This window comes from Annulohypoxylon truncatum (assembly GCF_022578515.1).
Source record: "Annulohypoxylon truncatum strain CBS 140777 unplaced genomic scaffold F4807scaffold_26, whole genome shotgun sequence".
NCBI classification, from domain to species: domain Eukaryota; kingdom Fungi; phylum Ascomycota; class Sordariomycetes; order Xylariales; family Hypoxylaceae; genus Annulohypoxylon; species Annulohypoxylon truncatum.
This window is the reverse complement of record NW_025953812.1, coordinates 499,331-522,879: the sequence shown is the minus strand read 5'-3', so window position 1 is coordinate 522,879 and position 23,549 is coordinate 499,331. Positions and strand designations below refer to the sequence as shown.

The 23,549-nt window shown below is 47.2% G+C and overlaps 8 protein-coding genes across 8 annotated transcripts; 1 reads left to right on the top strand and 7 right to left on the bottom strand.

Moving 5' to 3' along the window:
• Window positions 1-1,123: 1,123 nt before the first annotated feature.
• Window positions 1,124-3,792, bottom strand: F4807DRAFT_175683 (putative amino acid transporter). Its single transcript, XM_047993517.1, has 4 exons — window positions 2,957-3,792; window positions 2,675-2,897; window positions 2,508-2,620; window positions 1,124-2,454 (listed from the first exon to the last, which is right to left on the bottom strand). The coding sequence occupies exons 1-4, from the start codon at window positions 3,208-3,210 to the stop codon at window positions 1,443-1,445; spliced, it is 1,602 nt and encodes a 533-aa protein (XP_047852253.1). The 5' UTR covers window positions 3,211-3,792; the 3' UTR covers window positions 1,124-1,442.
• Window position 3,793: 1 nt separating this feature from the next.
• Window positions 3,794-5,213, bottom strand: F4807DRAFT_175682 (DUF829-domain-containing protein). Its single transcript, XM_047993516.1, has one exon. The coding sequence runs from the start codon at window positions 4,792-4,794 to the stop codon at window positions 3,898-3,900; it is 897 nt and encodes a 298-aa protein (XP_047852252.1). The 5' UTR covers window positions 4,795-5,213; the 3' UTR covers window positions 3,794-3,897.
• F4807DRAFT_469228 (uncharacterized protein) lies at window positions 5,214-6,663 on the bottom strand (the record flags this gene model as incomplete). Its single annotated transcript, XM_048002688.1, has 3 exons — window positions 5,214-6,095; window positions 6,163-6,550; window positions 6,617-6,663. 3 exons carry the CDS (start codon window positions 6,661-6,663, stop codon window positions 5,634-5,636), a joined length of 897 nt encoding a protein of 298 aa, XP_047852251.1. The 3' UTR covers window positions 5,214-5,633.
• A 1,613-nt stretch (window positions 6,664-8,276) lies between these two features.
• Window positions 8,277-10,148, bottom strand: F4807DRAFT_175672 (SET domain-containing protein). Its single transcript, XM_047993515.1, has 2 exons — window positions 9,061-10,148; window positions 8,277-8,993 (listed from the first exon to the last, which is right to left on the bottom strand). Exons 1-2 carry the CDS (start codon window positions 9,756-9,758, stop codon window positions 8,459-8,461), a joined length of 1,233 nt encoding a protein of 410 aa, XP_047852250.1. The 5' UTR covers window positions 9,759-10,148; the 3' UTR covers window positions 8,277-8,458.
• Window positions 10,149-11,521: 1,373 nt separating this feature from the next.
• F4807DRAFT_175669 (uncharacterized protein) lies at window positions 11,522-12,317 on the bottom strand. Its single transcript, XM_047993514.1, has one exon. It carries the CDS (start codon window positions 12,212-12,214, stop codon window positions 11,612-11,614), a length of 603 nt encoding a protein of 200 aa, XP_047852249.1. The 5' UTR covers window positions 12,215-12,317; the 3' UTR covers window positions 11,522-11,611.
• Window positions 12,318-12,490: 173 nt separating this feature from the next.
• Window positions 12,491-14,640, top strand: F4807DRAFT_434375 (GMC oxidoreductase). The gene is made up of 3 exons (XM_047998791.1): window positions 12,491-12,975; window positions 13,026-13,603; window positions 13,655-14,640. The coding sequence occupies exons 1-3, from the start codon at window positions 12,557-12,559 to the stop codon at window positions 14,467-14,469; spliced, it is 1,812 nt and encodes a 603-aa protein (XP_047852248.1). The 5' UTR covers window positions 12,491-12,556; the 3' UTR covers window positions 14,470-14,640.
• A 445-nt stretch (window positions 14,641-15,085) lies between these two features.
• Window positions 15,086-16,006, bottom strand: F4807DRAFT_434371 (uncharacterized protein). Its single transcript, XM_047998790.1, has 2 exons — window positions 15,709-16,006; window positions 15,086-15,652 (listed from the first exon to the last, which is right to left on the bottom strand). The coding sequence occupies exons 1-2, from the start codon at window positions 15,814-15,816 to the stop codon at window positions 15,176-15,178; spliced, it is 585 nt and encodes a 194-aa protein (XP_047852247.1). The 5' UTR covers window positions 15,817-16,006; the 3' UTR covers window positions 15,086-15,175.
• Window positions 16,007-16,104: 98 nt separating this feature from the next.
• Window positions 16,105-23,447, bottom strand: F4807DRAFT_434369 (DUF1744-domain-containing protein). Its single transcript, XM_047998789.1, has 3 exons — window positions 22,626-23,447; window positions 22,422-22,564; window positions 16,105-22,368 (listed from the first exon to the last, which is right to left on the bottom strand). Exons 1-3 carry the CDS (start codon window positions 23,246-23,248, stop codon window positions 16,391-16,393), a joined length of 6,744 nt encoding a protein of 2,247 aa, XP_047852246.1. The 5' UTR covers window positions 23,249-23,447; the 3' UTR covers window positions 16,105-16,390.
• Between the last annotated feature and the right edge of the window lie 102 nt (window positions 23,448-23,549).

Here is a 23,549-nt window from a genome sequence, read left to right as displayed (position 1 = left end):
CCAGAAATCAAGCCAGCGCTCTGATCAACCGTCCATGCATTCCTAAAAGGGACAGATCAAATTCAATACTCCTAGAATATCTTACACAATACCAAGGGGTTTCTATTTCCATCCCGACTTCAGCGCATGGAGAATCGCCCGAAAAAGAAAGCAACGGCGAAGTGAAGAAAAACAAAAATAAATAAAAGGCTATTACTAGGTCAGTGTTAAATAAGAGGAAAGCAGGGCCCCAACCCAACCTCTGCTTCGACCCGGTGATTATTCTTTGAAGTTTAGCCTCCTTGATGGCATGTCGTTATATTCTGTCTTCCTACGTACCAGAAACTAGATAGGAAATTCTATCTTAAGTTCCTTGCATTTCTTGTCTTGCCGCCAGCCACTCATGATTTGATAGTTGCGACACTTATATCTTGGTGGTTGTAGGACCAACCTACTGAAGTACCTACCTATTAGACGTTGATGCGGCCTGGCACTATGTCAATTCAGTCAAATAGTACAATATCTTGATTAAGTACTACTTAATAGCATGGAGTTATATGGATCATAGTAGGTACTATGATCCATATAACTCCATGCTAGCCATGGTAATAATATCCCAGCATGGCCAATCCTAACCCTAGCCCTAGGCCTCTCTGCTTTCTCCTATCATCCTCAATGTCATTTGACATTAGCTTTTCCCTCCAGCACTACACAGCTTCTCATATTCCTTTTGATGTTTGTCGTTGCACTTCTTGCAGGTTTCATACCTCACGTTCGTGGTCTTCCTAACGGTACGGCATGCGGAGGTGCCGAGTCGACTGCAATAGTCGACGTTGGCAATTATTCTCCTCACACTTTTCCTGCAGCTCGGACATTTGACGTTGCACCAGTTTTGCGTACACATGGTTTCTCTGTTCTGGGCTATTTGTCGTGTTGTGTTTCTTTTCGCGTTTATGGTTTCGCCTTTGATTTAAATGGTGGAGTGGCTAAGAATTATGGTAGGTAGATACGACAGTTTGGCTTTGTTTTAAATATTTGCTCTCTTTGAATAGGTACATACCTAGTAAGATTGTTAATAATGATAGACTCTCTCACCATCGACTTCAAGATACTGTCAGGCGTTTGTCAGATATTATTATCACGAGGGAACGCGGTTGGATCTTGACATTCGCACGCATCGTCATAGGTGACTATCCAGGTGCAGGCTGATTTCAGAGGCCATAAAACACAGAGTCACGAATAGAATAGCACTCATCGACTCTGAGGGTATCAAAAATTGGGGATTTATGTGATGAACACAGGTGTTCATCATGGTAGGACGCGTCAAGTCATGATTGAGTTCTCTTCTCGTTATGACTATAGTGGTAAGAGTAAGATGCGGTAGGTACCTGACTTTCTTATAGCTTTATCACATACCAAGGAACAGCTATTACTGACCTAAGTAGATATATTTAATGTATTCGCTAGAAATTCCTCAAAAGCCGATGCCACCAGGGTTGAGGTGCCCCTATTTCACCCTGTGCTCTCTCCTTCGCCTCCTCCAAGTCACGCCGCCTCCCCGATTGTAAATCAATCTCATGTGTGTCCCATATAAGGGTCTTAAAAGCTATTTTGTATCCAAAATATATGATAAAAAATAGGGGCAGCAGGATATAAGCATCAACGAAGCCGCCAGCATCCCAGGGAGAAAAGTTGGCCCAGCCTTGGACCAGTGCGAGAAATACGTTCGCTGCTAGACCGAAATACGCATTCCAGGGGTATCCGAAAGAGATATATGGAAGATCCTCTACCTGGTACCCCTGGGCTTCCCAAGCCTGGCGGAAGCGAATATGAGTAAGAGAAATGGAACCCCAGACTAGGAAAGTCGAGACACCGCTCAAGTTAACAATATAGCTATAAGCTTTGGAAGCGCCGGTCGAGACGTTCATCATGGATATGGCGCCAAAAGCATTTGCCAAGGTGATAGCAGGGATCGGTACTCCTCGCTTATCCGTCCACCCAAGGAAGGACGGAGCCATTCTTTGCTGAGCCATATACAATATGGTCCTGGATGAGATATAAATCGAGCTGTTAATGGCGGAGATACAAGTGATCAGGATGAAGGCGTTAATGAGATGCACGCCACCTTCCCATCCCGCATTCTGAATTGCGATTGTCATGGGACTCAGCAAGGCACGACTGCTGCCATTGACAAGCTGGTCATCATTCGCCGGGCAAGTGAGGCCGAAGAAGAATGCGGCGCCCATGTAGACGAATATGATACGCCAGAACACCTGACGAATGGCTAATGGAACAGCAACTCGGGGGTTCTTCGTTTCTGTCGCAGCTACGGCGACAGATTCGCAACCGGCGTAGAAAGTTGAACAGAAGACGAAGACCTTAGCGACGCCTCGGAACCCATCGACGAAGGGACCTGGATCATGCCAATATCGGAATCCTATGGCGTCGACTCCCTTAATCCCGCCCGATACATAACTACACATTATCAGCATAGCAATTGAGCGTAATACATGGAAATTGGAACTCACACTATGGAGAATATGTAAAACGCGACCAATCCTACGAGTTTGAGGAGTGCTAGCCAAAACTCGGCTTCTCCAAACGTGCTAACGCCGCAAAATTGGAAGAGCAAGAATGCTGTCTTAGGAAACGTCAGTAAGACCATCAAAGACAACTACAAAAGAGTGTTACGAACCCAAAGGAGAAGGAAGTATCCCCAAACAGGCACTTTATCGCTCCAAAAGACGAGAATGCTTGTGGTTGCGTTGTATTCGTTTGCGAGTACAGCGAACCAGATGATGAAGTAATTCCATCCCACAGCGACACCAAATGCGGGATCTACCATGCGAGATGCAAGCTGCGTAAAGGCACCCCCTGAAGGGTAAAGAGTTGTTAGCTCCCCCAAGCTCTGCATAATACTATCATTCATAGGTCAATCAGTACATATGCACAGCACTACGGGATGGTGCGATGTTACCTGAAAGCAATGATGCCGATGACGCCAAAACCAATCAACAGCGACGCCGGGCCACCGCTGGATAAAGCACCTCCGCTTCCGACTAAAAGCCCGGGCCCTATGATCCCGGCCAGAGCCATCATGCTTAGATGACGGGTCTTCAATCCGCGTTTAACACCCGATTCGGGGTCAATGGAATGGAAATCGCCCTGATCGGCATCTTCGTCAGGTTGTGCGATTGGCCGGTCGGCGTCAGAGCTCTTGGGACTGTACATGGCGAAGAAGTCTCATTCGGGAAGTAAATCGATGGTTAATCAACAGCGCGTTCTCCCCCGAAAGATGTACCGAACACGATAGTAATGAATGGATCAACTTCCAATTAGATCCAATATCTTAGAGCGACCAACATCGCGTCGTCGATTTTTTATACGAGTCTCGACGAGGTTGTCTTCTTTTCAAACTCTAGCGGCACAAAAATTTCGGTGACGGACCGTTTGAACGACCAGGGAAAGTCTTAAAATTGCGTGATCAAGGACCTGCGCCGCGACATCAGCGCCAAGCTATCCCGGCACCTAACCTTAATCCGGCTTAGGATCGCCGTGAATAGGTTCATTCCTATTCTCTAATAAAGTATGCGAAGCTAAACGACCTAGTATTTTATACGAACTGTTGAAGAACACCAATTCATCATATTACTCCAATACCTACCTACGTATCAATCGCCAAAAAGCTGCCTAGATAGAGTCGAGTATGAGAATAGGTTCTGTCTCGCAGCTGGCATTATCACCTTCTGGTTTACGAGGAGCTAGTAGGGGGATCTGCGCGTGTGTTCACGCCTCCTCTTTTCCGCTGATCGCGTATTAGAAATCATAAGCATAGGTATTGAAGTCTTTGAATTCTCATTATAAGTGTTTAAGGTGATTCCAGGACACGATAATACAGGCCACTGCTAAAATGCTACTTTACGTCCTCGAATTTCCCTCTAACGCCACAGATGCCCTCCAATTATTCTCTATCGCGCCCCAGTACTGATCAGGATGCATCCTCATATGACCAACATGCGGAGAGTTATCGAACATCTCCATGATAGTGGTGTAGCCTTTGCTCTTTGCCACCGCCGCCTGCGCCTCGACATCCTCCCACCAGATGAGGTCGTCCGTCTTGGAATACATGTATAGCCTAGGAGCCCTAGGCGTCGCCGTCCCGTGCTCCAAGAAAGCCCTGCAACTAGCGACTCCGGAAGCCTCCCTCCCGATGGCCCTCTCCAGCAGGTGAACCGCATACAAGACCGCCCACCATATCTTCTGCGTCACTATGAACGGCCACGGAAACCATTTAGCTGTTCCGAGTGCTACTGCCCTAGACCAGCGCCCTACCTCAGAAGCGAAGACAATGCTGCCCGGCGTAGAGTCCGATACGCATAGGTGGTGCGGGAGCGCCTTGTCTTCCCCGTGCCGGTGCTGGAAGGCGTGCAGTGCCGCTGCTGCGTATATGCCTCCCGTGTTTGACATCGCGTGCAGGATAATCCTCTTCTCCGAGAGATCTTCCGACGTTGGGAATACAGCGTCGACGAGTGGTAGCATGGCCCCTATGCGCTGCTCGAGAGACTGATATATGGCTTCCCATGTCGACGAGATCACCATCAGAATCCGAGCCTTGGGAAATAGCTTGTGATAACCATCTGCATATTTAGCGACGTTCTTAGGGGTGCCGTCGCCCCAGCCGAAGACGATGATGGTGGTGGGTTGCTCAATGGCTGGCTTTTCAGGGGTCTCGGACGAATCGGAATCTTCGTTGCGGATGAAGATCCGGTCGGATATTGGCGTAAACCCCGGGACAGGAGAGATTTTCACGACCATCACTATAAAATAAAGAAGAAATGTGTCTAAGTACGATTAGGATTAAAAAAAAAAAGAACAGGTCTATTTGGGATTATTGTGCATATCGTGGTATTTGTGATGGGAAGAAAAAAAAAAGGAAAGAGTTGAGCCAGAGACAGGCAATTAGTGATACCTAACAGGGTTGACGCGCTAGGGTAATAGGTGTCGGTGGCGGTGTCGTCCAATTAACGCGACAGGACTGGCAGAGCTGGATGGACAGCACGGAGCACCAAATCGATTCGGAGATAGAGCCGAGGCAAGTGGAGCCAGCAACGGGTTGCTATCATCTAGCCCAACATATTTAGACGATAATTGCGCTTTATGTTGGGGATAGGAGTTTAGTATTCGATAATTGTTCATGTTCTTTACCTAAACACCAACCACCCTGGTATTGGTAAATATTTGAGTACCTTGGTAGTCAGAATCATGCGGTGGTACGCCGCATGTGCAGTGAAGTACCAACTTTCAAATGGAGCGCGTAGTACTAGGGAGGTCTGTTTAGTCATTGGATAATTCGGAGTTAATGATGGAAATCAAGTTGCGAATGGATCTAAGAGTGAACATACCTCTCATACATACTGCCATGCAGCATGACCACAATTGCGCAAAGCTCAAAATTCACAACTCGTCGTTTTTGACCGTCATTATGAAACATCTTTATTTTGCAACACAGTGATCATTATCGGGAAATAACAATTATCTCATCAGTCATCTTGCCGTACGTATGTACTTAGAGGGTCGGTCCCCTTCTCATATTCGTAAACTCCCAAGACATGATTACCTTACATCTATATCTCTAATGTAAACTGCTGTGTCTATCAGGGTATAGATGAATGTCTGACTAGACACGGGGGTGGAGGAGGTGGTGTATTGGAGGTCCATGGACCTATCCTGCTTCCCTGCCGTTCGAGATCGTCGTAACGTTGAACCTCCGTTACCACAGGATTTTGGATACCGACAGCTGGATGAACCTTAGAAATATTCTTATCTTGATTCTCCAACTCATGCGTCTCCTGACTGCTTCTTATGTTGTTGCTGGATGTAGCGAGTCTGGTTTCACTCGAGCAAATTAGAGTGCCCGTGCCGTTGAATTTCGCAGCCTGGGCAGCACCCGCCCTCGTGGCAAACGTCTTCGATACGTAGGACACGCGGTTGTCTTCACGGACGATTTTCGCGATAAGATCCGTTATGTTCATCTCGATGTAAAGTTTAAGCAGGTACACAAACGGATGAAACTGGAAGTATATCTGCCCAAGGGACATGACGCCGATTAAGATAATCTGGAACTGTTAGTGAAAACCAGCGGATATGGGAATTAGCGGTATATTTATAATTGGTGAAACTTACATCTAATGATAGAGAAAAGGTAAGCATGAGGATGTTGAAGATGAAAAGTGGCATATACTTGGTGAGTCCGTTGCTAATGAGTCCCGATCGCACGAGGTAGATGAAATAGATATTGAGGCTAACATCGATCATACAGAAAATGCCCTTCTCGATTCGGTCCCAGATGTCGTTTATTCTAATATATGTTTCGTTGATCTCTAGCCGCGCCGGGATCCAAATGAGATATACGGAGAGATTTATCAGGCCGAATATAATCCCGGTGGCCCATCTCGTCCTTCTGATTTGAGTTTGATCGGTAACAAGGAGGGCGGTTCGGTTGATAATGATCTGTATCATGCATTGCGTTTGAAATACCCATAAAGTGACAAGGAGGAAAAAGAATTGAAACCTATGAAATTTCCCACGTTAGCCACATCAACCTTGATATCTTCACACTCCCCGGGCTCGGTCTTACGATGGTGGTATCGTCCCCCAAAGGTATAGCCAGCAGATAACACCCATGGTAAGGGAGACTGACCATTCCATCCATATCATCACAACGTAAGCATTCGGCCTCCCGTTCCTCTTTGAACATATTGACCTTGTCTGGAGGACTCCTTTTGCGAAAGAGAAGATGGCGGTGCAAATAGAGATGCCAGCAACAATAGAGCTGAGATTCATCTCAACCTTATTAGGCCTCACCGCTACAAACCAGGGTGGCTGAAAGACCCCACCCATAGTGATAGATGCCTTCGGGGAGTCGAGGTTTGGTATGAAGAAGGCTTGATTGGAGATGCTGAATTTGAAACAGGAGAGACCAAAATTAATCGGAGGGATTATATGTTAGGGAAACGCTGTAGGTATGGAGGGTATCTACATTTTCTCGCCAGGGAGTGTCTGAAGGTCACTCGACTCCTTTCGCTTTGCCGTAGGCTGAACCAGTATTTAGGTTCTAGCTTTGCGTAAGGATGGTTAATTTGAATTTAGGAACGAGGCGAACGACTAAGTAGGCCCATACAGGTTTAGGACGCAACCACTGAAAGTGCAAGCAATATCCTAGCCTACATCAAGTGTCATGATGAAAACATACACTACAATCGATTGGTTTGAACTTTAATATAAAGCATACACTTCTACTCAACCTCCGCTTATCCTATTTCCCTAAGTCCGGCCGCACAGGCCAAAGGCACTGCTGCTTTAAGACAAAGAACGTACTAATTATACTACCTACGCAGGAGTATATCCTCCGCAGATCCGCATATCTCCATGTCCCCGCCGCGGGAACGGGCGGATAGGATCTCTATTAAGATATACCAGGTCCGTCATATTAGATCCAAATTTTGTAATACGCGTACCGGGTTCTCTACGCTGCAAGTAACAGGCGTAGATATTAAGTGTATAGTTGGTAATGTCGAAAGGTTAAATTTAACATCGCTTTCACTAGATTTAGGAATCACTTGAACTCTTACCTACTATATATGCCTTATATTGTAATATCAAGAAAAGTGTTTCTTTCATTTTTTTCATTCTTGTGAACTTCCCGTTTTGCCGTTATGAAAATCAGTAGTATATCTTCTATAGGATACCCGGGCTTTTTTACCTACAAAACAGATGGGGGATGAAACATAGCAGAATCTACGTTAAGACGATCCAGATGAGGAATAGGGTGGCAAATAGAACATGAATCAAAATATGAATAAACTACATGCTTAGGTATGCATTATAAGTATTCACTACTTATCGGTACCACCTGTATGTTCCAAGGGGAAACTGTATCGCTTACCACTTTAAAGTACGTTTGAATACCTAGTAGGTAAGGTACTGGTGTTTTCCACAAGGAATTCAGTTGCGACTAAAATGATTCATTCAGGAAATTCATTTGTTCTCGTAACCTCGTTACTCCTTGCATAAGTACCTAGTTACTTATCTCAATAAGTCGCCTTGGCCCCTCCATCTACAAGATGAAACCAAGATAATATCTTTCTTTTGGTTTAGTCAAAATCGGATTACCCCTTTCGGAACCATCAGCCAGCGCTAACCCCTAGCGTTCCATCAGAATACCTCCTTGTTGGCTCGAAAATACCAATGGATTCATGCTACTTGGTGGCCATTGAAATAAATATTGAAATATATGGTGTTACTCTACCTTAGCATGAAGGACATTCGGTGCGTTCGTTGCCACCACGTGTACGGTTCTAAAATGGTATTGTAAAGACATTTTCTGTGAACGACGAGTTGCTTAACGAGTGTATCTGGAGTCAAGATGATGTAATGGCTATAAGTAAGAGTTCCAGCCCCCCCGTATGATATAATAGTGTCAGTGTCTTTTGCTAGATATCCCTTTCCTCCGTCTTCCCCAAGTCCAATGTGCTGTCGGGTTTTCCGCTAGGGTTCTCATAGCCTTTGCGTCGCTGGCGTTCTGGCCCGACTCTCTTTCGACTGCTTCCACCGCAGCGAGCGCATACTTCCGCGCCTTTTCCTCCTCCCCGAAAAGAGCAAAGTTTAATGCCGCTCGTGTGTAAACTTGACCAAGGTATATGTCTAGCCTCTCCTTCTCATAGAGTTCTACCAATTGCGCCCCTGTCTCTGCAGTCACGACTGTCTCGTTGAAGTTCTCAAGAGCGGTCTCCAGCTCCTCGATTTTCAAGAGTCTCGCGTCTGAGGCCGCGGCCTCGTCGTCGCTCATACTGCAGTGTGAGCAAGAACAGTCGAATCCCCACCCCCTTAAGCGAGAGCGACGTTCTTCTCGAGGAAGCATTAAGTCGATGTAACTGACGCTCAGCTCTTCGCCCGGCAGGATATCACGGGCGGCAACCGTGGTATGAGTCATGTTAGTTATGCGGTAGTGGATACTATACGATTAAGTTCTCAATTAGCCTCCTTATTTCGCGAATATTTAAGGTCAAAATCTATACTTACTTTGGTCTACAGTCATGATTAAACCGGGATACCTCTGGGTAGCATCCCAGGTGACTACCGGACTCCCTTGAACCGTCAACATATAACTGAAAGCAGTTCGTCTCAATTTTATCATAGATATCTCGGCCCATCTGACCCATGAAAAGTTCTTGTCCTTTTCTAGGGAGCTTCTCCACCGCTAGGCTGTAGAGTGCATCCAGAGTTGCCCGTTCCATTTCCACGTGCGGAGAAGTCTGAACCATTAGTGTCGGAGGCCGCACTAGAATGACCTCTCCTTTACGTATTTTCCTATCGGCAAAGATACCAATTCCTTTTCCCTTGACTTTTTCTATGTGGAAAGGCAGAGCGGCCGCCGTAGTGCCAGCTACTATTGGGAAGTTGGCTGCAATGCGCGCGTTTCTTTCCGTCGTGATAAGTATACTACCATCCCCTAGCGCCTTGTTTGAGAAGATACACGTCTCATTCACACAATCCTCTGGTCCCTCCCATGCGGCTTTTGGCGGGGCAGAATGGTGAGTCCCTCGAAGGACCTCCGGAGACCCGTCCGGCCTAGAATCTCGCACTAGATCCGAACTAGCACATATCTCGTCATCGAACTTTTGTAATGGATTCAAAAGTAAACAAACTCCCTTTGATGTTGTTGACCCAGCAGCTGTCCCGATGAGGGCTATGAAGCCGCAAAAACCTCCGAAGTGCATAGTAAGGTCAATCTTATAGGGAAAAACAGATACAAGCGATAATATACGAGAAGGTCTGACAGATGTCGTATTCCATTTCCATAAAGGCGCACAGTTCAAATTTCTGCGACGGACGACGTGTTAATATCGAGCCGGCAGAAAGAGTCTTGATCATCCAAAATATTACCTCCCTGTTGGATCTATTCGGTTTACCCGGACCAGACGAACGATTTTTGGATATTGTGCGTCATTGACGTTCATAATAAGAAGAAAGGATAAGCGAGCTGGTTAAATTGGTACGTAAGTTGAACTATCTTTTTACCGTGTTGAATAATCTCTAGTTACCTATGTAAATCGTGCTTTTTGTCAACTAGACACATAAACCTTCATAAATATTACACTCTGAGGAGGCTTGACAGGAAACCTTCAATGCAGGAATTATTGCCGCTTGTGGTTGTCCATAGCTCGGAGGTTAACGACACTCTTTTTCTATGACTTCTATGTGGCTTGATGAGTCGCAACTCTAAAATGGACCGAGTCAAACAACATCTACTTCCGCTGAGAAGTCATTTGGCCACACTTTCTCCGTCGTCCTTACACGACCGACTCTCCCATATGGCGACCGAGATGACTTGTCCCTAACAGGGAGTAGCACAACGCCATAAACTTGGGGCCACGGAAATCCTACTCTTGCGCATGCCAGGCAATAAACATAATCACAAATCTCGTTTGATACATCAAAGGCTATCCAACCAACTTTCCTCTCATTGCCGTTGATGTTTCCGAAGAGTGCACGTCCGGCTAGGTCCCCTGTAGACCCGTAACCATGTGGATGCGCCCGGTACGGAGTTTGCGCAGCTTGCCATTTATTCGTAGGAAACCGGATTTCACCTGGCCGAAATTATCTTTCCCGATAAGTGTCGTAATGATTTGTATCGTAGCGAGACTTTCTATCTTGTCATGAGGCGGATACCAACTCCAACTAACAGCGCCTATGACGGAAGCCCAGGACCATGGGGGGGCTGTGTATTGGGCAGGTCTACAGGACATGTTGGTTACTTCCTTCTCTGTATGGGACGTGTCGGCCACCCATAAGAGGCTAATGATCCCATGCGACTCGAAAACATCCAACACCATAAGACCCTGAACCGAACCTCGCGAATAACCGGGCTCCACCTGAAATGACAGGAAGAACAACAGCATGCTTCGTAAGACAGCGACGACTGTACAATTTTGCAGGGCGAACCCAATCTGCTACCACCAAAAGTCTTTGTTCCTCGGTTAAGTCTATGGCTCTTTGGGAGATATCCGGTAATCTGCGCCCGTAACTATCAGTATCAAAAACGCGCCTGTGCCCAGAGACACCGAAAGAGTCCGTCCATGAGAAATTAAGAGATGCCCTGGATGTCCAACACTCCCATATTACTGTGTCTTTTGGGAAGTGCGCAATCCTAGGTGAAAGATCACGTTCTTGTAATGTCCAGCCACGAGTTTGCAGCACGTCGTTTTCCGGTGTCCCAGCTCCTAACCATGGCCAACCAGATACTCGATAAGTCTTTTGTTCCCGACTACCAGTAACTGGGATGTCGATGTTAGGCCAGAAGGGTTCTTCTCTATCGCTGTGTATACGGCATCCCTGCGTTCCATTTGAAGATGCAGAAGCGGCGAGTGTAACGTCTGAATTTGAATACACATCGGACATTTGAGCAGCTTCAGTTTCCCAATCCTCTCGAGTCTTGCAAAATGCAAAGTGAGTCAATCCATACAAATGGAACTTGAAGTTTTCTGGCTATCGTAATAGTATCCACAAATGTTTTCGTCAGGTCTGCCATGTTTATTCCCTTTTCGTGATCGCTCAATGTCTCCTTGGAAGTCTAGGCGCAGTGAGGCATGTTCAGACCCCAACAATGACTCAAGGCATTATACCGGCGATCTTGCGAATTCAGTACTGACGTGGAAACCAAGCGCACTTTACCATCTCCTTCGAGACCAACTTTCACAAGCCTTTTCAGCAAGAATTCTCCATCAGGGCGTGGACAACCTGGATGGTCTCGATAACACGTCCATGGCCACTCCCTTAACATAGCAAGAGCGGTATTGTGAATATCTACATTGCCATCGTCCCAGACATCCTTCCAACCGCGGGGAATGCCAATCGCCTTGAGAATGCCAGACTCCCTAGGGGAGTGGTCAATCCAAATCCACCTCTCGCCAGATGGGCCAACCACACCCCCTATTGAAATCTCTCCTTGTGGATATATCGGCTTTTTATCATCGTCTACAAGCCCGGATTCTCCGCATTGTATAGACAGTGAGTCTAAGATAAGCCGACAGAGGGCGCAACCCTGGGAAGCGGATTCCGACAGCTCTGTGCAACTAGGTTGGTGTGGATATCGACCTGTGTTATATGCAATATTCTCTGCTGCCTCACTGAAGGCAGTTGCTCGAAGTGAGACGCAGCATGAGCAAAGCTCCATCTCCTATTCTCATTGTGCACATAAGTCTAAAGTAAGAAGAAATATGACTACTGTTACTGCTTAAGCTTACCTAGTCTCCGTTTGCGTAAACTCATGGCTAGGTACATTAAATTACCTGGTTTAAAATAGGTCTAGCCACCGGTATCCGGATGAATCTGACTGCATAAAGTGCGGAGTAGAACGGAGTAAATACGAGATATCTCCGAATCATTTAATAGGTCAGGATCATAGATGAAATATTTAGGGGGTTATCTCGTGTAACCAAAAATGATATCTATATGTAGATGACTTCCGATGTGATTCAAGGTTTCCTGTCTTCTAATCATTCTTGATACCACCAATATGCGTCCTCTTGCAGCTAATATGGCTGCCCCTGCTTCAACCAATCCCGTAGACTTTGCGGCTCGCGATTTCGATTACCTCGTCATAGGTGGTGGGACGGCTGGTATTGCGGTAGCAACACGTTTATCCGAAGATCCCAACATAGTTGTTGGCATCCTTGAAGCTGGACCAGCAGCTCTGGGAGAGGATGATATTAATGCACCCAAACCGGTTCTCCAGACGCTAGGGACGAAGTATGACTGGCAATTTGAAACAGTTCCTCAGCCGGGATTAAGCGGAAGAACTCTCGCATGGCCAAGAGGGAAGGTCTTGGGAGGAACGAGTGCGTTGAACTTAATGACTTGGAATCGCGGTAATAGAGAAGATTATGATGCTTGGGAGAATCTAGGGAATAAGGGGTGGGGCTGGAATGATCTCCTGTGAGTTTGTCTTTGAATCTCAGAAAACATAAACTGAGCGATAATAATAGACCATTCTTCAAGAAATCTGAGAAATTCCATGTGCCTGACGAAGAAGCTCAAACAGCCCATCGATTGTACTTTGATCCGCAAGCTGTCGGTACTGACGGGCCAATTCACGCATCATACGCTAAACAGTATTCAAAGACGCACCAACTCTGTTATGAAACTATGATAAACTTAGGGGTCCCAGAAAATAGAGCACACCATGCCGGGTCTAACGTTGGCATTTGGACGAATCTAAACTCCGTGAACCCCGACGATAATACTAGGTCATACGCTTCATCGGCATATTATGTACCTAACTCGTCGAGAAAAAATCTATTCATCTTGACTGAGGCTCTTGTTCAAGAGGTCATCCTTATTCAATGCAATGGGGAATGGACCGCAACAGGTGCTCGATTCACGCATGGCAGCAACTCTTACACCGCATCGGCATTGAGAGAGGTCGTTATTAGTGCAGGAAGTGTCCAGTCGCCACAGTTGCTGGAGCTTTCTGGCGTAGGAAACCCTCAAGTTCTCAAGGATGCGGGTATAGAGGTCAAAATCTCCAATCTGAATGTTGGCGAGAACCTACAGGACCATCTGCGTGCGTGTCTACCTACCTAGTCCTGTCGATCGTACACTAACTTCTAGGTAGTGTCCTTATCTATCTTTGAAGTCGACCCATCCTTACAGAAGGCCGACTTGGAACCTCCGGGTACCCCTTATTGTTACCTTCCGATTTCAGCCGTAACATCAAAGCAGAAGTTTGAGCAACTTGCTTCGAAGGTCAGGGCGCTAGATCAGCATCCTCCAGAGAAATCGAGAATTTTGCAAGGCAGGTTTGATCCTTTTGCCAATCTCGGTCAATTCGAGTATATATTTGACCTTGCAAACTGGAGTTCAGATTTCCGGTCAGCAGCAGAGAATGGGAAGAAATATTTAAGTATTCTGCAAATACTCCAATACCCTTTCTCACGGGGAAGTATCCATATTCGGAAGCGGCCTGAAAACGCAAGTAGCGACATCAACAGATCAACTATTGCAGACAAACCAGTCATTGATCCTGGGTATTACTCTGGTCCTCACGGAGAGATAGATCGGGATATCATGGCAGAGTGCATACAATTTTCCAATAGAATTTCTCGGTCGACACCCCTGTCCGAGGTTGTCCGCTCGAGGGTATTTCCACCATCTTCGATAGAGAGTGATGATGAACTAAGGGACTGGGCTTCCAAGAATACGACAACCGATTGGCACCCAATAGGAACCTGCGGCATGGGGGGTAGGGGTGGCATTGACTCAGGGGTAGTTGACGACCGACTTCGGGTTTATGGCGTGAAAAGACTGAGAGTTATTGACGCAAGTATAATGCCACTTCAGATCAGTGCGCATCTTCAAGCCACAGTATATGCCATTGCGGAGAAAGGGGCTTATTTGATACGTGAGGATAACCTAGACAGGAGGTCTTGAGCAGCAAGAGGAGCTCACCACTCTCCCGTTTTGCTACTTGGCATTGTATTCAAGGCAGCCACCTATCTATAACTATCATGAACCCCTCCAAGGTCAATGTCAACATTGAGGTTAGTGTGACTGTTAGAACCATAAACAGGTGTGACAAATCTATATCCAATATATTTCTGCTAATAAAATAATTTCCTGTCCTACAGCCAGCGGCAATCACTGACCAATTCTATAATCCGCGCCCCAACCCCAGTCCAACTGACTCACAAGGAATTCTAAGAATTATTTGATCAATGAGGTAATCAGCCAAAAGCTGGATTGAGCCCCTGAGCTCTTGAGCCTTCAACTCACGTGGTTTACTGATACTTGAAGTAAGCATTCCTATGGGTAGAACATATATGCCCCCCAACTTACGTTTCCCTCTGTTCGAAATTTGCAATGTCTTCCTTGTCGATGAGTTCCTACTTAGAAAACTCCTTGGCTATTGCATTATAAAAGCTATCTACGAGTTAGTATTTCATTTTACTACGTTAGAAATAATTAAGTTAAGGGACGGTATCCATGGCGACATTAATGTGAATAGGTAATAAATAGAGGAAAGAATTTTACAGCAACACCACTAAAGTCGAAAAGGTACTTTAGATTTTTATAGGTATTATACTATAAGATGAGGTATCTATAAGACTACCTACCTACTTAACCTGAGTTGGGATAATCAGTATTGGACTACCATGCCATCAGCCAGAAATACCTGGCCTTTAGGTAATCTGTCAAAGAGGGACTGATGGTAATCAAATTTGATCAAGGCCTCTTCGTCTTTTGAAGTCTTCAAGAACCCTGCTCGCTTACCAAGCTTTCTCCACCAGCTTGGATTCTCTTCTTTCCTTTCCCTGACATTGCCGATCCCAAGTCTTCTACATTGCCCCTGCGGCGCCAAACTGCACAAACTGCAGATGCTTTCGTCCCAGCAACATGGTGAGGGATTCCACGCCACTGTACTGTCTCCATACACAACTAGTGTCTTGGACCCTTGCACCCGCACAGCAGTGTTGGTAACAGAGAAGATCCGTTCGTCATCGTCGAACATTACTCTCCCCTTAGGTATGACAACGGTGCAATCGTTGTATAAAGGAAATTGCGTCTTAGCTCCGCTAGGGGTTTGCGTATAGCCCGAGGATGGATTCCATCCCATCTAGTCACTCGTTAATATAATCACTACCTACGTAAGGCGGGGAGACCACGGCATACATGAGTAGCAATGAATTCGAAGCCGCTATTTCCTGTAGACTCGCACTCTGCTAGCCCTTCCTGGAGAGCCTGTAGATCCGGAATTTCTGCACTCTCGGTGATAGTCATTATTCGAGGTGACGCTAGAGTAAAGATGAATTGCCTAGGCCTGGTATTGATATGTCTATAGATAATATATTAGAAGGGTGCACACTTTCGCCATGGAGATCCCCAGGCTATGAAAACGACCCCGCTTTTGGGGATGATGTGGCAGCGAAAGTAAAAGACGTTGGTTGGCTCGGGAGGGTGTTTGCATACTTGTTGGCTAGTTATTGCAGATACATCGGCATGCGAGCGGGCAATCCGCTTCGCATAAGTAACGACGTACTTCTCAGGTACGGAACGTCACACATGCTCCTCAGCGCTATGTGTAATCATAATATAAAGACCACCAAACAGACACATATTTCTAATTGATAGCACATAGTAAGCATCAATTGATGCGAGCAGTTGAACTATCCGTGCTTTCACTACCACGCGAAGGAAAAGGGGCCGAATGCTTAGTCATCAACAGAATTCACCCTTTCATAATTGCTATATCATATAATACGTATTACCATTTTCAACGTGCCGAGCCGCAACGCCACGAAGATGCTTTCCTCATATCCCACCCTTGCCTAATCATGAGGCACTAATGACTGTCCTACAGCCCCCCTAGCACCTCCGCAACCAGGCTCTCCAGCATCCTCAACCCGTACCATTTAGCGATACCTTGATGAACGCCTAGTTTCCTGACCACTTCGTTCCTCTTGATGCTCTCGATCCAAGGGCCGCTGCACGTGCAATGCTCCATAAGGTCATTGAGCCTGACGCTACCGCACCGTTCGCACTTCAGATCCTGGGTGGTCCACTCCACGACCATTGCCTGTACGTCTGCTAGCAACTTCTCCTCGATGCGAAGTCTCTCGAGCTCCGCGTTGCAGAATTGGCATCGCCACACCTTGGCTGCCGCCGCCTTCCTAATCTCTGCCTCGCTATCCCCCAGATCTGGGAGTAGGGACTCGTCGCGGCATAAGTCCCAGTCGCGCGCGAGCGTGCACTCAGGGCAACTCCATTGCGGGATCTTCAGGCTCTCACTTGGGTTCACAAATGCGCCTTCTTTGCTAAACTCGCGCACCTCGAATAGCGCAAGTAAATCTTTCCTTAGGAGCCGTGCTTCCATCGTAATGTTCTTATCTAATGAGAGGACTTGCATGAGGGACTTGACGAGCTCGAGCACGGCGTTGCGGTTGTGCATATTCTTGATGTGACTACCTGGAAGAGACGGGAATGACCAATCGGACGCGAGTTCCGGGTGCAAAAGCTCGCGAGCCTGAGTCGAGACGAGGGATCGGATTTCCTTTTTTAGCTTCTTCTCAAAATCATTAGTGAGAATGATCTGCGTTTTATTATTGTCATCTCCTTGAGAGCCGTTGCGTAGTGGTAGCTGAGTAAGTCGAGGTGTTGCGTCGGGATCTCCGTTTGCAAGCAGTGGACGCTTGATTCCATGCATGAGCTGTATGAACTCCACGACCCAATGTTGGAAGGTGTCTTGTAGACGAAGAGGAAGGAAAGTCTTCATTTGCCAATTCATGATGGTCTGAAGACTCTGTTGTTCCGCCTCAACAACCTCTTGGCAGGCCTTACCACCATAGTTGAATTCATCATACCATACTAGGTAATCCCAGTATTCCTTGATTTCTAGATCGATAAAGTGAAACAGCGGCTTGCTCTTGATACTCTTTAGGATATACTGACTATATGCATATGCGTTGCCCACCTCGGACTTCGTGGTCTGCAAGAGAAGTCGATTCGAGTTTGCAAATACAACTTGCGAGCCAACTCGGCGGAAGTCCGCCATGAGCTGCAGCAGAGCTTTTCGACTCATCATCTGTACATAGTAGTGAAGCGCCCGGTCGTACATGAACGAGTCAGGAGACTCGACCCATCGCACTAGATGTTGAACCAGAATGTCAGCCATAGGACTGCCTTTGCATGCTTCCGCCCACCAGGACTTGACCATTTCGCGTAGCACAAGTACACCGGCATTGGCGAATGCCCCTTCGGAATGAAGAACTTCTGTGCCGTCGGATGGTGCCGAATCCGTTGCGGGGTTGAAGGAAATTGAGTCAGCGCCCTCGAGCTCGTTGATCAGAGAGGACGTGAGAATGGTGTTGATAGCAAGATTTCGGACTTCGAGGTCGATGCACACTGATGCATAGGTGCCAGGGTTATTCGCTGATGGCATCGAGACAGTATCGAGGGGACCTGTGACATCATCCTGCTCATAGCCAGCATGATCTGGCCTGGGACCGGGCGACCACCACAATACGACATTATTCAGCTGAAGGCGGCGAGCATATGCAACGTCGATTAGGAACCTGGGATCGTCACGCTCCAGGTTACATAGTGGTATGTTACCATATCTTGCTAGGGCGGTCAGATGTAGGATCCAGGACCCAAGGTTGAGATAATGCGATACAAGGCGCTTTGCGACGACAGATTGCCAGCCGAGAGGTGGGAGAGAGCTATCTGCTTGATCGTACCGAAGAGGAAGGATGGGAAATTCTGCGAGGATAGGGACGTCATGAACGAGTAAATTTTGTTGGGAGGACTGAATAACGAGCATTAAAGGCTTCAACTCGTCCTTCTTCATCTTCTTAATTAGATCACCGATCTCTAGGTGTGCTTTGCGCCGTGTCGTCACTTGGGTCACCTTGAAAGTTAGTTTTTCCTGGTACGAAAAACATTCTTGCCAATTTGTGCCTTCTGCCTCTTGCCGTCTCCTTGAGAACATGTCGCTGTAGATCTTGGTGACATTTGGTAAGTCTTGGCCGGAGTCCTTGTTCTTTTGAAGAATGACAATATGGGCCTGATCGCCAGCTGAGGAGAAGAGACCAAAAATTTGCCTCTCACCAGCAGTAATATGTGATATATAGAGATAGGCGAGTGGGTTCGAATCCAGATATGTTCGTGGTTTTGTGGGTTTGATCAAACCATCAAGATCGAAACCTTGCTCGAGGCCTTTTCCTAGTACACCGGGCTGGCTTTCGTCAATAGTACATAGATTCCCGAGCTGAAGCATTGCTCGCATGTTCAAGGGAACTTGCTTTTCATATACTCCTTCTACACTTGGATGGTTGAAGAGCAACGAGAACTTCGCTGCTTCGGCAAAATAGATATCTTCAGGTACGGTGATCTTGAATAGGTGGGTCGAGGAATGCCCATTGGGCAAGGTATGGTTGACTTGCTCGACCTCGCATCCTTCGACTTCTATGTCCGGTAAGTCTTTACCCTTGAGATTGAGGAATACCTGACGGGGGACTTTGATCTTAAGCGGGTGGACTTTGGCATCGATTAAGACGAACGCGGTTACGACACCTGGATTATCTGTGTCGCGGAGCTGAAGTAGTTGCCATGTGTTCCTGTACGTAACTTCTGCCCGCTGGCGGAACGTCTGCTGAATATTACCACTTAGGTTTCCGCGGCGGTCTCCAAAAAGGTGGCGTCGACGGATCCGAGCTTGCTTCTGGATTTTCCATTTCTTTTTCTGGTATTCCAGAAATGCCGGATAGTCATCTGAGGGATCTGGCATCTTTTTCGGGAGTGCTGCAAAGGGGTCGACATTCTCCTTTTCCGGTTCGGGAGATTTTCGCTTCGCTGCTGTTGACGTTGGCTGCTGGGACGCGTTAATAGCTGCGGTCGTGCTCTTCGGTTTGAGCAGCTTAGACCCAAAATCCTCTAGATCGTCAAGTCTCGAGCCCGCAAGATTCGTTATATCTTCCAACGGTCCCTTAGCACTCGCGAAGAGGTCTGTCAACTTCTTCTGCTTCATCTTGTCGTCCTTTATGTTAATCCTCCGCTGGAGCCAGTCTGGATGGGGCACTCGCGGTACCGGGTTGCGAACTTTCTGCAGCGCAGCAGGGATTGTGATCAACTTTTGGACGACGGAACCTAGACGTTCTAGATAATAATCCCAATCTAGCAACGCCCTGGGATCTGTATCAGACGGTTCTTCCTTAAGCCACTTTGTCAGATAATGTCGCTTAATATCCGTCGCAGCGGAGAAGATGGCGACTGGCACGGCTCGCTCGGTGACAGGAGCACTTCGAGGTTTGGCGCAGATGATGTACTTGCAGTTAAGACCTTTGTCTTTTACCATCTGCTCACCTAAAAACTCCGCCAAGCGCTTTGCGGTCGTGATAGAAGTGGATTTCTGGCTTCCGTATTCCTCGAGTGTTTTCGACATGCTTCGGTTCTCACAAATAAGATCGATGAGCTCTTCGTCAGCTAACGTTGTGCCCTTGCTATATAGAACATCGAGCCACCTGTTTGCGACCTTCGCCACAGCGGCGTAGCATTCTGTAAGCGTAGCGCCTTCTAAGAAAAACTTGAAGATTTGCTGTTGGAAAATTTTGATGAGCTTCAGCTCACCTCTTCGCTTGACTTCGAATCCCTTGAGTTCAGCCAGACTACCATCGTCATTAAAGACGGCATATCGCTTCTTCAAGTTCTTGTCCTCCTCCTTTGACGTTGGTAAGATCATAGCCTTGTACGGACCATCCACCTCGAAGAAGATTGAGTTGTCGCTATGCGTTTCATACTTAAACGTCTTCTCATCTACTAGTGTCTGGTACTGGTGATTCGTGAACTTGTCGTGGACCAAGTGATTCAACATGACGCAAGGATACGAGATGGTGACCTTCTTGCCATTCTTGAGCTTAAAGGAGAAGTTTTCTGGGAAGGTTGCTGGCAACATACACCAGATACCGTCGGTATCCAACTCTAAGGGTCGTCCGAGGCGTTCGACGAGAGACCTTGCCAACTGAATGATCGTTGCACCTGTCAAACAGGTAACACCTGCCATCTCCATGGAGTACCATCTAGATCCCTTTCGCATAACATAACCGTAGAAAGAGTTCAGAATGACCTTGTGCGCAAGTTGTAGAGAGTCATAAAGGACAATCATTTTCTTAGCAGACTCGACTTCATTAGCCGCTGCTCCAGACGATTTGAGCGACTCGGTCTTCCCTTTCCAAACCTTCGCCTTTCCCTTGTAGTCGTATCGACGATCTCTGAAATCCCTTACAGTGTTAATGTAAAATGGATTCTCTCGCTGACAGATGATTGCTTCTCGAACAATGGTCGTCTGGTCGCGGATCTTGTGGTAGACCTTCTGGCTGTACAGTTGCAATCGCTTTCTCGTGAGTGCTGCTTGCTCATCTTCTGGTAATTCCTGGAACGTTCTCATAGGAGCGCCGGGGCGTTTTCCTGGGAATTTCTCATTCTCGAGCGCGTGTCGAATCATGTTGTATTCGTCCCGCTTTGCTGGTAAATACTCGCCTCTCCAAGCCCAAGGCAATCTTCTGTCGCAAGTCTTCCCTGGGCGATTGAAATCACAGGCAGCGCAGTCCGATTCTTGAATCATCGAATCGGGCTGTAACCGATTCGTAGTCATAATGTTCGGATACATAGATGCGACATCCAAATGATAAATCAAGGGTCTCTCATTCCGGTTGGGGGTCTCTTTCAGCTGCAACAGTCGCGATGCAATCTGTTGTTTGACCTCGTCATAGTTCGTAACATCGTCCAGTGATTTCTTTTCCTCGATCTCTACGACGAACTTAAGGGCGTTGTCCAGATCACCAAGTAATTCATCGACAGCCCCTGGATCGACAGCGAAGTTGACTGGAATATCCGCTCGAAATACTCCGGCTTCGATACTTTCGACGTGACCACCAACGTAAGTCTCCGCATCTAGTAGATGGCCATCCCAAAACGCCTCTTTTGGAGACATGTGCTTGTTTGGCAATATAATTTCATGCTGGTATGCCTGCACCATCAACAACATCTCACACAGTGTACCAGTTCCTTTCCGCAGTACATCGTCACCTCCCAAAGGAAGAATTGTACAGAGAGAGAAGATAAAGGGGTGGATGTACTTCATGTACAGGTAATAGGTGGCGACGGCATCTGAGACTGAGTACTCCGCTAATGTCTGAGGTCGTTCGTTTGCGTATGGTGTCATGAGTTCTGGATCGAGTTCGTCCGGATCGTAGCCAAGCTTGGCAACGGTGACGGCCTTCAAGCCTCGGCTTCCTTGTGGCAAGTAGGAGTCACGATTGACCCATGCCAAGCAATCCATATGAACACCATACGTGCACTTATAGATATCCTCACTATCCTTCTTCCATCCGATCTCGCGATACATATCAATACCGTTGACGCTTGCTCTCGCCTCTACGAATGGCCAATCGAAAAAGTCACCGTTGTAAGTGGCAATGACAGTTGGTCGCGCCTCTTTGATATGCGAAAAGAACCGCTCGAGCACGGCCTTCTCGTTGGGCTCGTTGAAAATCATGAACGGCCCAGGGTATTCAGGCTTTGGGGTGTATTCGAAATCGGAAATGTCTTCGGAGACAATCTCTCGGTTGGTGATAAGGAAACCTTGCCCGTCGATCATATACGATATCATCATGACTTGATCTATAGCGGCGTCAGGGAATTTGAGGGGGGCTTTGGTCGTCTCGATATCGAAGGCCATTACTACAGGGTCTGCTTGGACGATGTGTTCTTCATTAAGCGTAATAGTGGTGATGCCATGCTTTACCTCCACAAAATACCATTTTCCTGCTCGGATGTCTAGTATATCTATTAGCCTGGGGCGGCGAGACACACCCGTGACATAGACTCACCCATATCAATCATAACTCTTACATGGTACGGGACGTCGTACTCTCTAATGTCAACAATATAGTCGCTAGCGTCCGAAAATGAAGCATTATGTCGTCTATCATCATCTCGTGAATCATCAAAAAGGTCGAAGCCGGCTTGCTCGCTATCGAAAGGGTTAGCGCTTAGCCATTGAAGAATGCCGCTTCTCGGATAGAGGGACCCACGCAGCAACCTCCGCATATACATCAACCGTGCCCATAGACTTTTTATTTTTCTCCGCTATAGGCATAATCTCCCTCCTCGCAGTCATTAAGTCCTGTACGTTTCTGAACCGCAGCTCGAGGAACGTTCTTCTATACCCAAGAAGGTGATTTGGCATGGACAGATCCTCCTTTTCGACTCGTTTCACGGTGCGCACGACACCGCCTCCAGGTACTCGTTTTAGCCATTCCTCGACTTCGCCTTCCCGCCCTTTCCGGCATGCAATTACGAAGTATGGTTCGTACTCGATGGTGGCCTTGAACGTCTGGCCATCTTCCTCAATGAAATAGCAGTCCAACGCCGCTCTACCGCCGGGGGATCGGTCGTCGTCAAGAGCTACGGTGGTTGGTTGGACGTTGACAAGCCAGCCTTCTTTTCTTCTACCAGATTCATATCTGGCAAAGCCCATGGACTCGTCGATTTGTTGCGCAAGGAGGGTCCGCTCGATTCTCTCGTCAGCCGACGTGCCTTCCGTTCGAGTAGTCGAGGCAGCGAACGTTCGGGTCCGGTTCGCTCCGTGGTAAGCTTGCTTGCCACCTCGACGAGCATAGCCCTTTTGCGGGCGTCGTAGAGATGTATTCGGCATGTTGGACTCGGCTGAAGAGGGTCCGGGTCGAGGGTTCCTCTCAGAAAATATTAATTAAACCAGAGAGAAATCATAGATCGTTATGATGGAGAGTCCAACGCGCATAATTGACAACGGTTTGATTTCGAGTGATGCAATTCAATCAAAATGGTAAAGACTGTCCGGAAGAAACAGTGGCCATGTGTGGTATCGGTGGTATTGTGTTTGTTAACAGGAAGAATCGATAATCGCGATTATTGAGTGGACTACAGACCCCTGCCTATTAACGCGGAACGCGTCTTTGCACTTAGACGCGCTTTCC

Excerpts from the sequence above, each read along its gene's own strand:
- F4807DRAFT_175683 (XM_047993517.1), bottom strand. The coding sequence starts at position 3,210 with ATGTACAGTCCCAAGAGCTCTGACGCCGACCGGCCAATCGCACAACCT. Across the intron at positions 2,621-2,674 it reads GATACTTCCTTCTCCTTTGG|ACAGCATTCTTGCTCTTCCA; the intron begins GTTCGTAACACT and ends ACGTTTCCTAAG. Across the intron at positions 2,455-2,507 it reads TTTTACATATTCTCCATAGT|TTATGTATCGGGCGGGATTA; the intron begins GTGAGTTCCAAT and ends GATAATGTGTAG.
- F4807DRAFT_175682 (XM_047993516.1), bottom strand. The coding sequence starts at position 4,794 with ATGGTCGTGAAAATCTCTCCTGTCCCGGGGTTTACGCCAATATCCGAC.
- F4807DRAFT_175672 (XM_047993515.1), bottom strand. The coding sequence starts at position 9,758 with ATGCACTTCGGAGGTTTTTGCGGCTTCATAGCCCTCATCGGGACAGCT. Across the intron at positions 8,994-9,060 it reads AATCATGACTGTAGACCAAA|TATCCACTACCGCATAACTA; the intron begins GTAAGTATAGAT and ends TTAATCGTATAG.
- F4807DRAFT_175669 (XM_047993514.1), bottom strand. The coding sequence starts at position 12,214 with ATGGAGCTTTGCTCATGCTGCGTCTCACTTCGAGCAACTGCCTTCAGT.
- F4807DRAFT_434375 (XM_047998791.1), top strand. The coding sequence starts at position 12,557 with ATGCGTCCTCTTGCAGCTAATATGGCTGCCCCTGCTTCAACCAATCCC. Across the intron at positions 12,976-13,025 it reads TGGGGCTGGAATGATCTCCT|ACCATTCTTCAAGAAATCTG; the intron begins GTGAGTTTGTCT and ends CGATAATAATAG. Across the intron at positions 13,604-13,654 it reads GAACCTACAGGACCATCTGC|TGTCCTTATCTATCTTTGAA; the intron begins GTGCGTGTCTAC and ends ACTTCTAGGTAG.
- F4807DRAFT_434371 (XM_047998790.1), bottom strand. The coding sequence starts at position 15,816 with ATGACTATCACCGAGAGTGCAGAAATTCCGGATCTACAGGCTCTCCAG. Across the intron at positions 15,653-15,708 it reads TCGAATTCATTGCTACTCAT|ATGGGATGGAATCCATCCTC; the intron begins GTATGCCGTGGT and ends ACGAGTGACTAG.
- F4807DRAFT_434369 (XM_047998789.1), bottom strand. The coding sequence starts at position 23,248 with ATGCCGAATACATCTCTACGACGCCCGCAAAAGGGCTATGCTCGTCGA. Across the intron at positions 22,565-22,625 it reads GTATATGCGGAGGTTGCTGC|CGAGCAAGCCGGCTTCGACC; the intron begins GTGGGTCCCTCT and ends CCCTTTCGATAG. Across the intron at positions 22,369-22,421 it reads AAGAGTTATGATTGATATGG|ACATCCGAGCAGGAAAATGG; the intron begins GTGAGTCTATGT and ends TAGATATACTAG.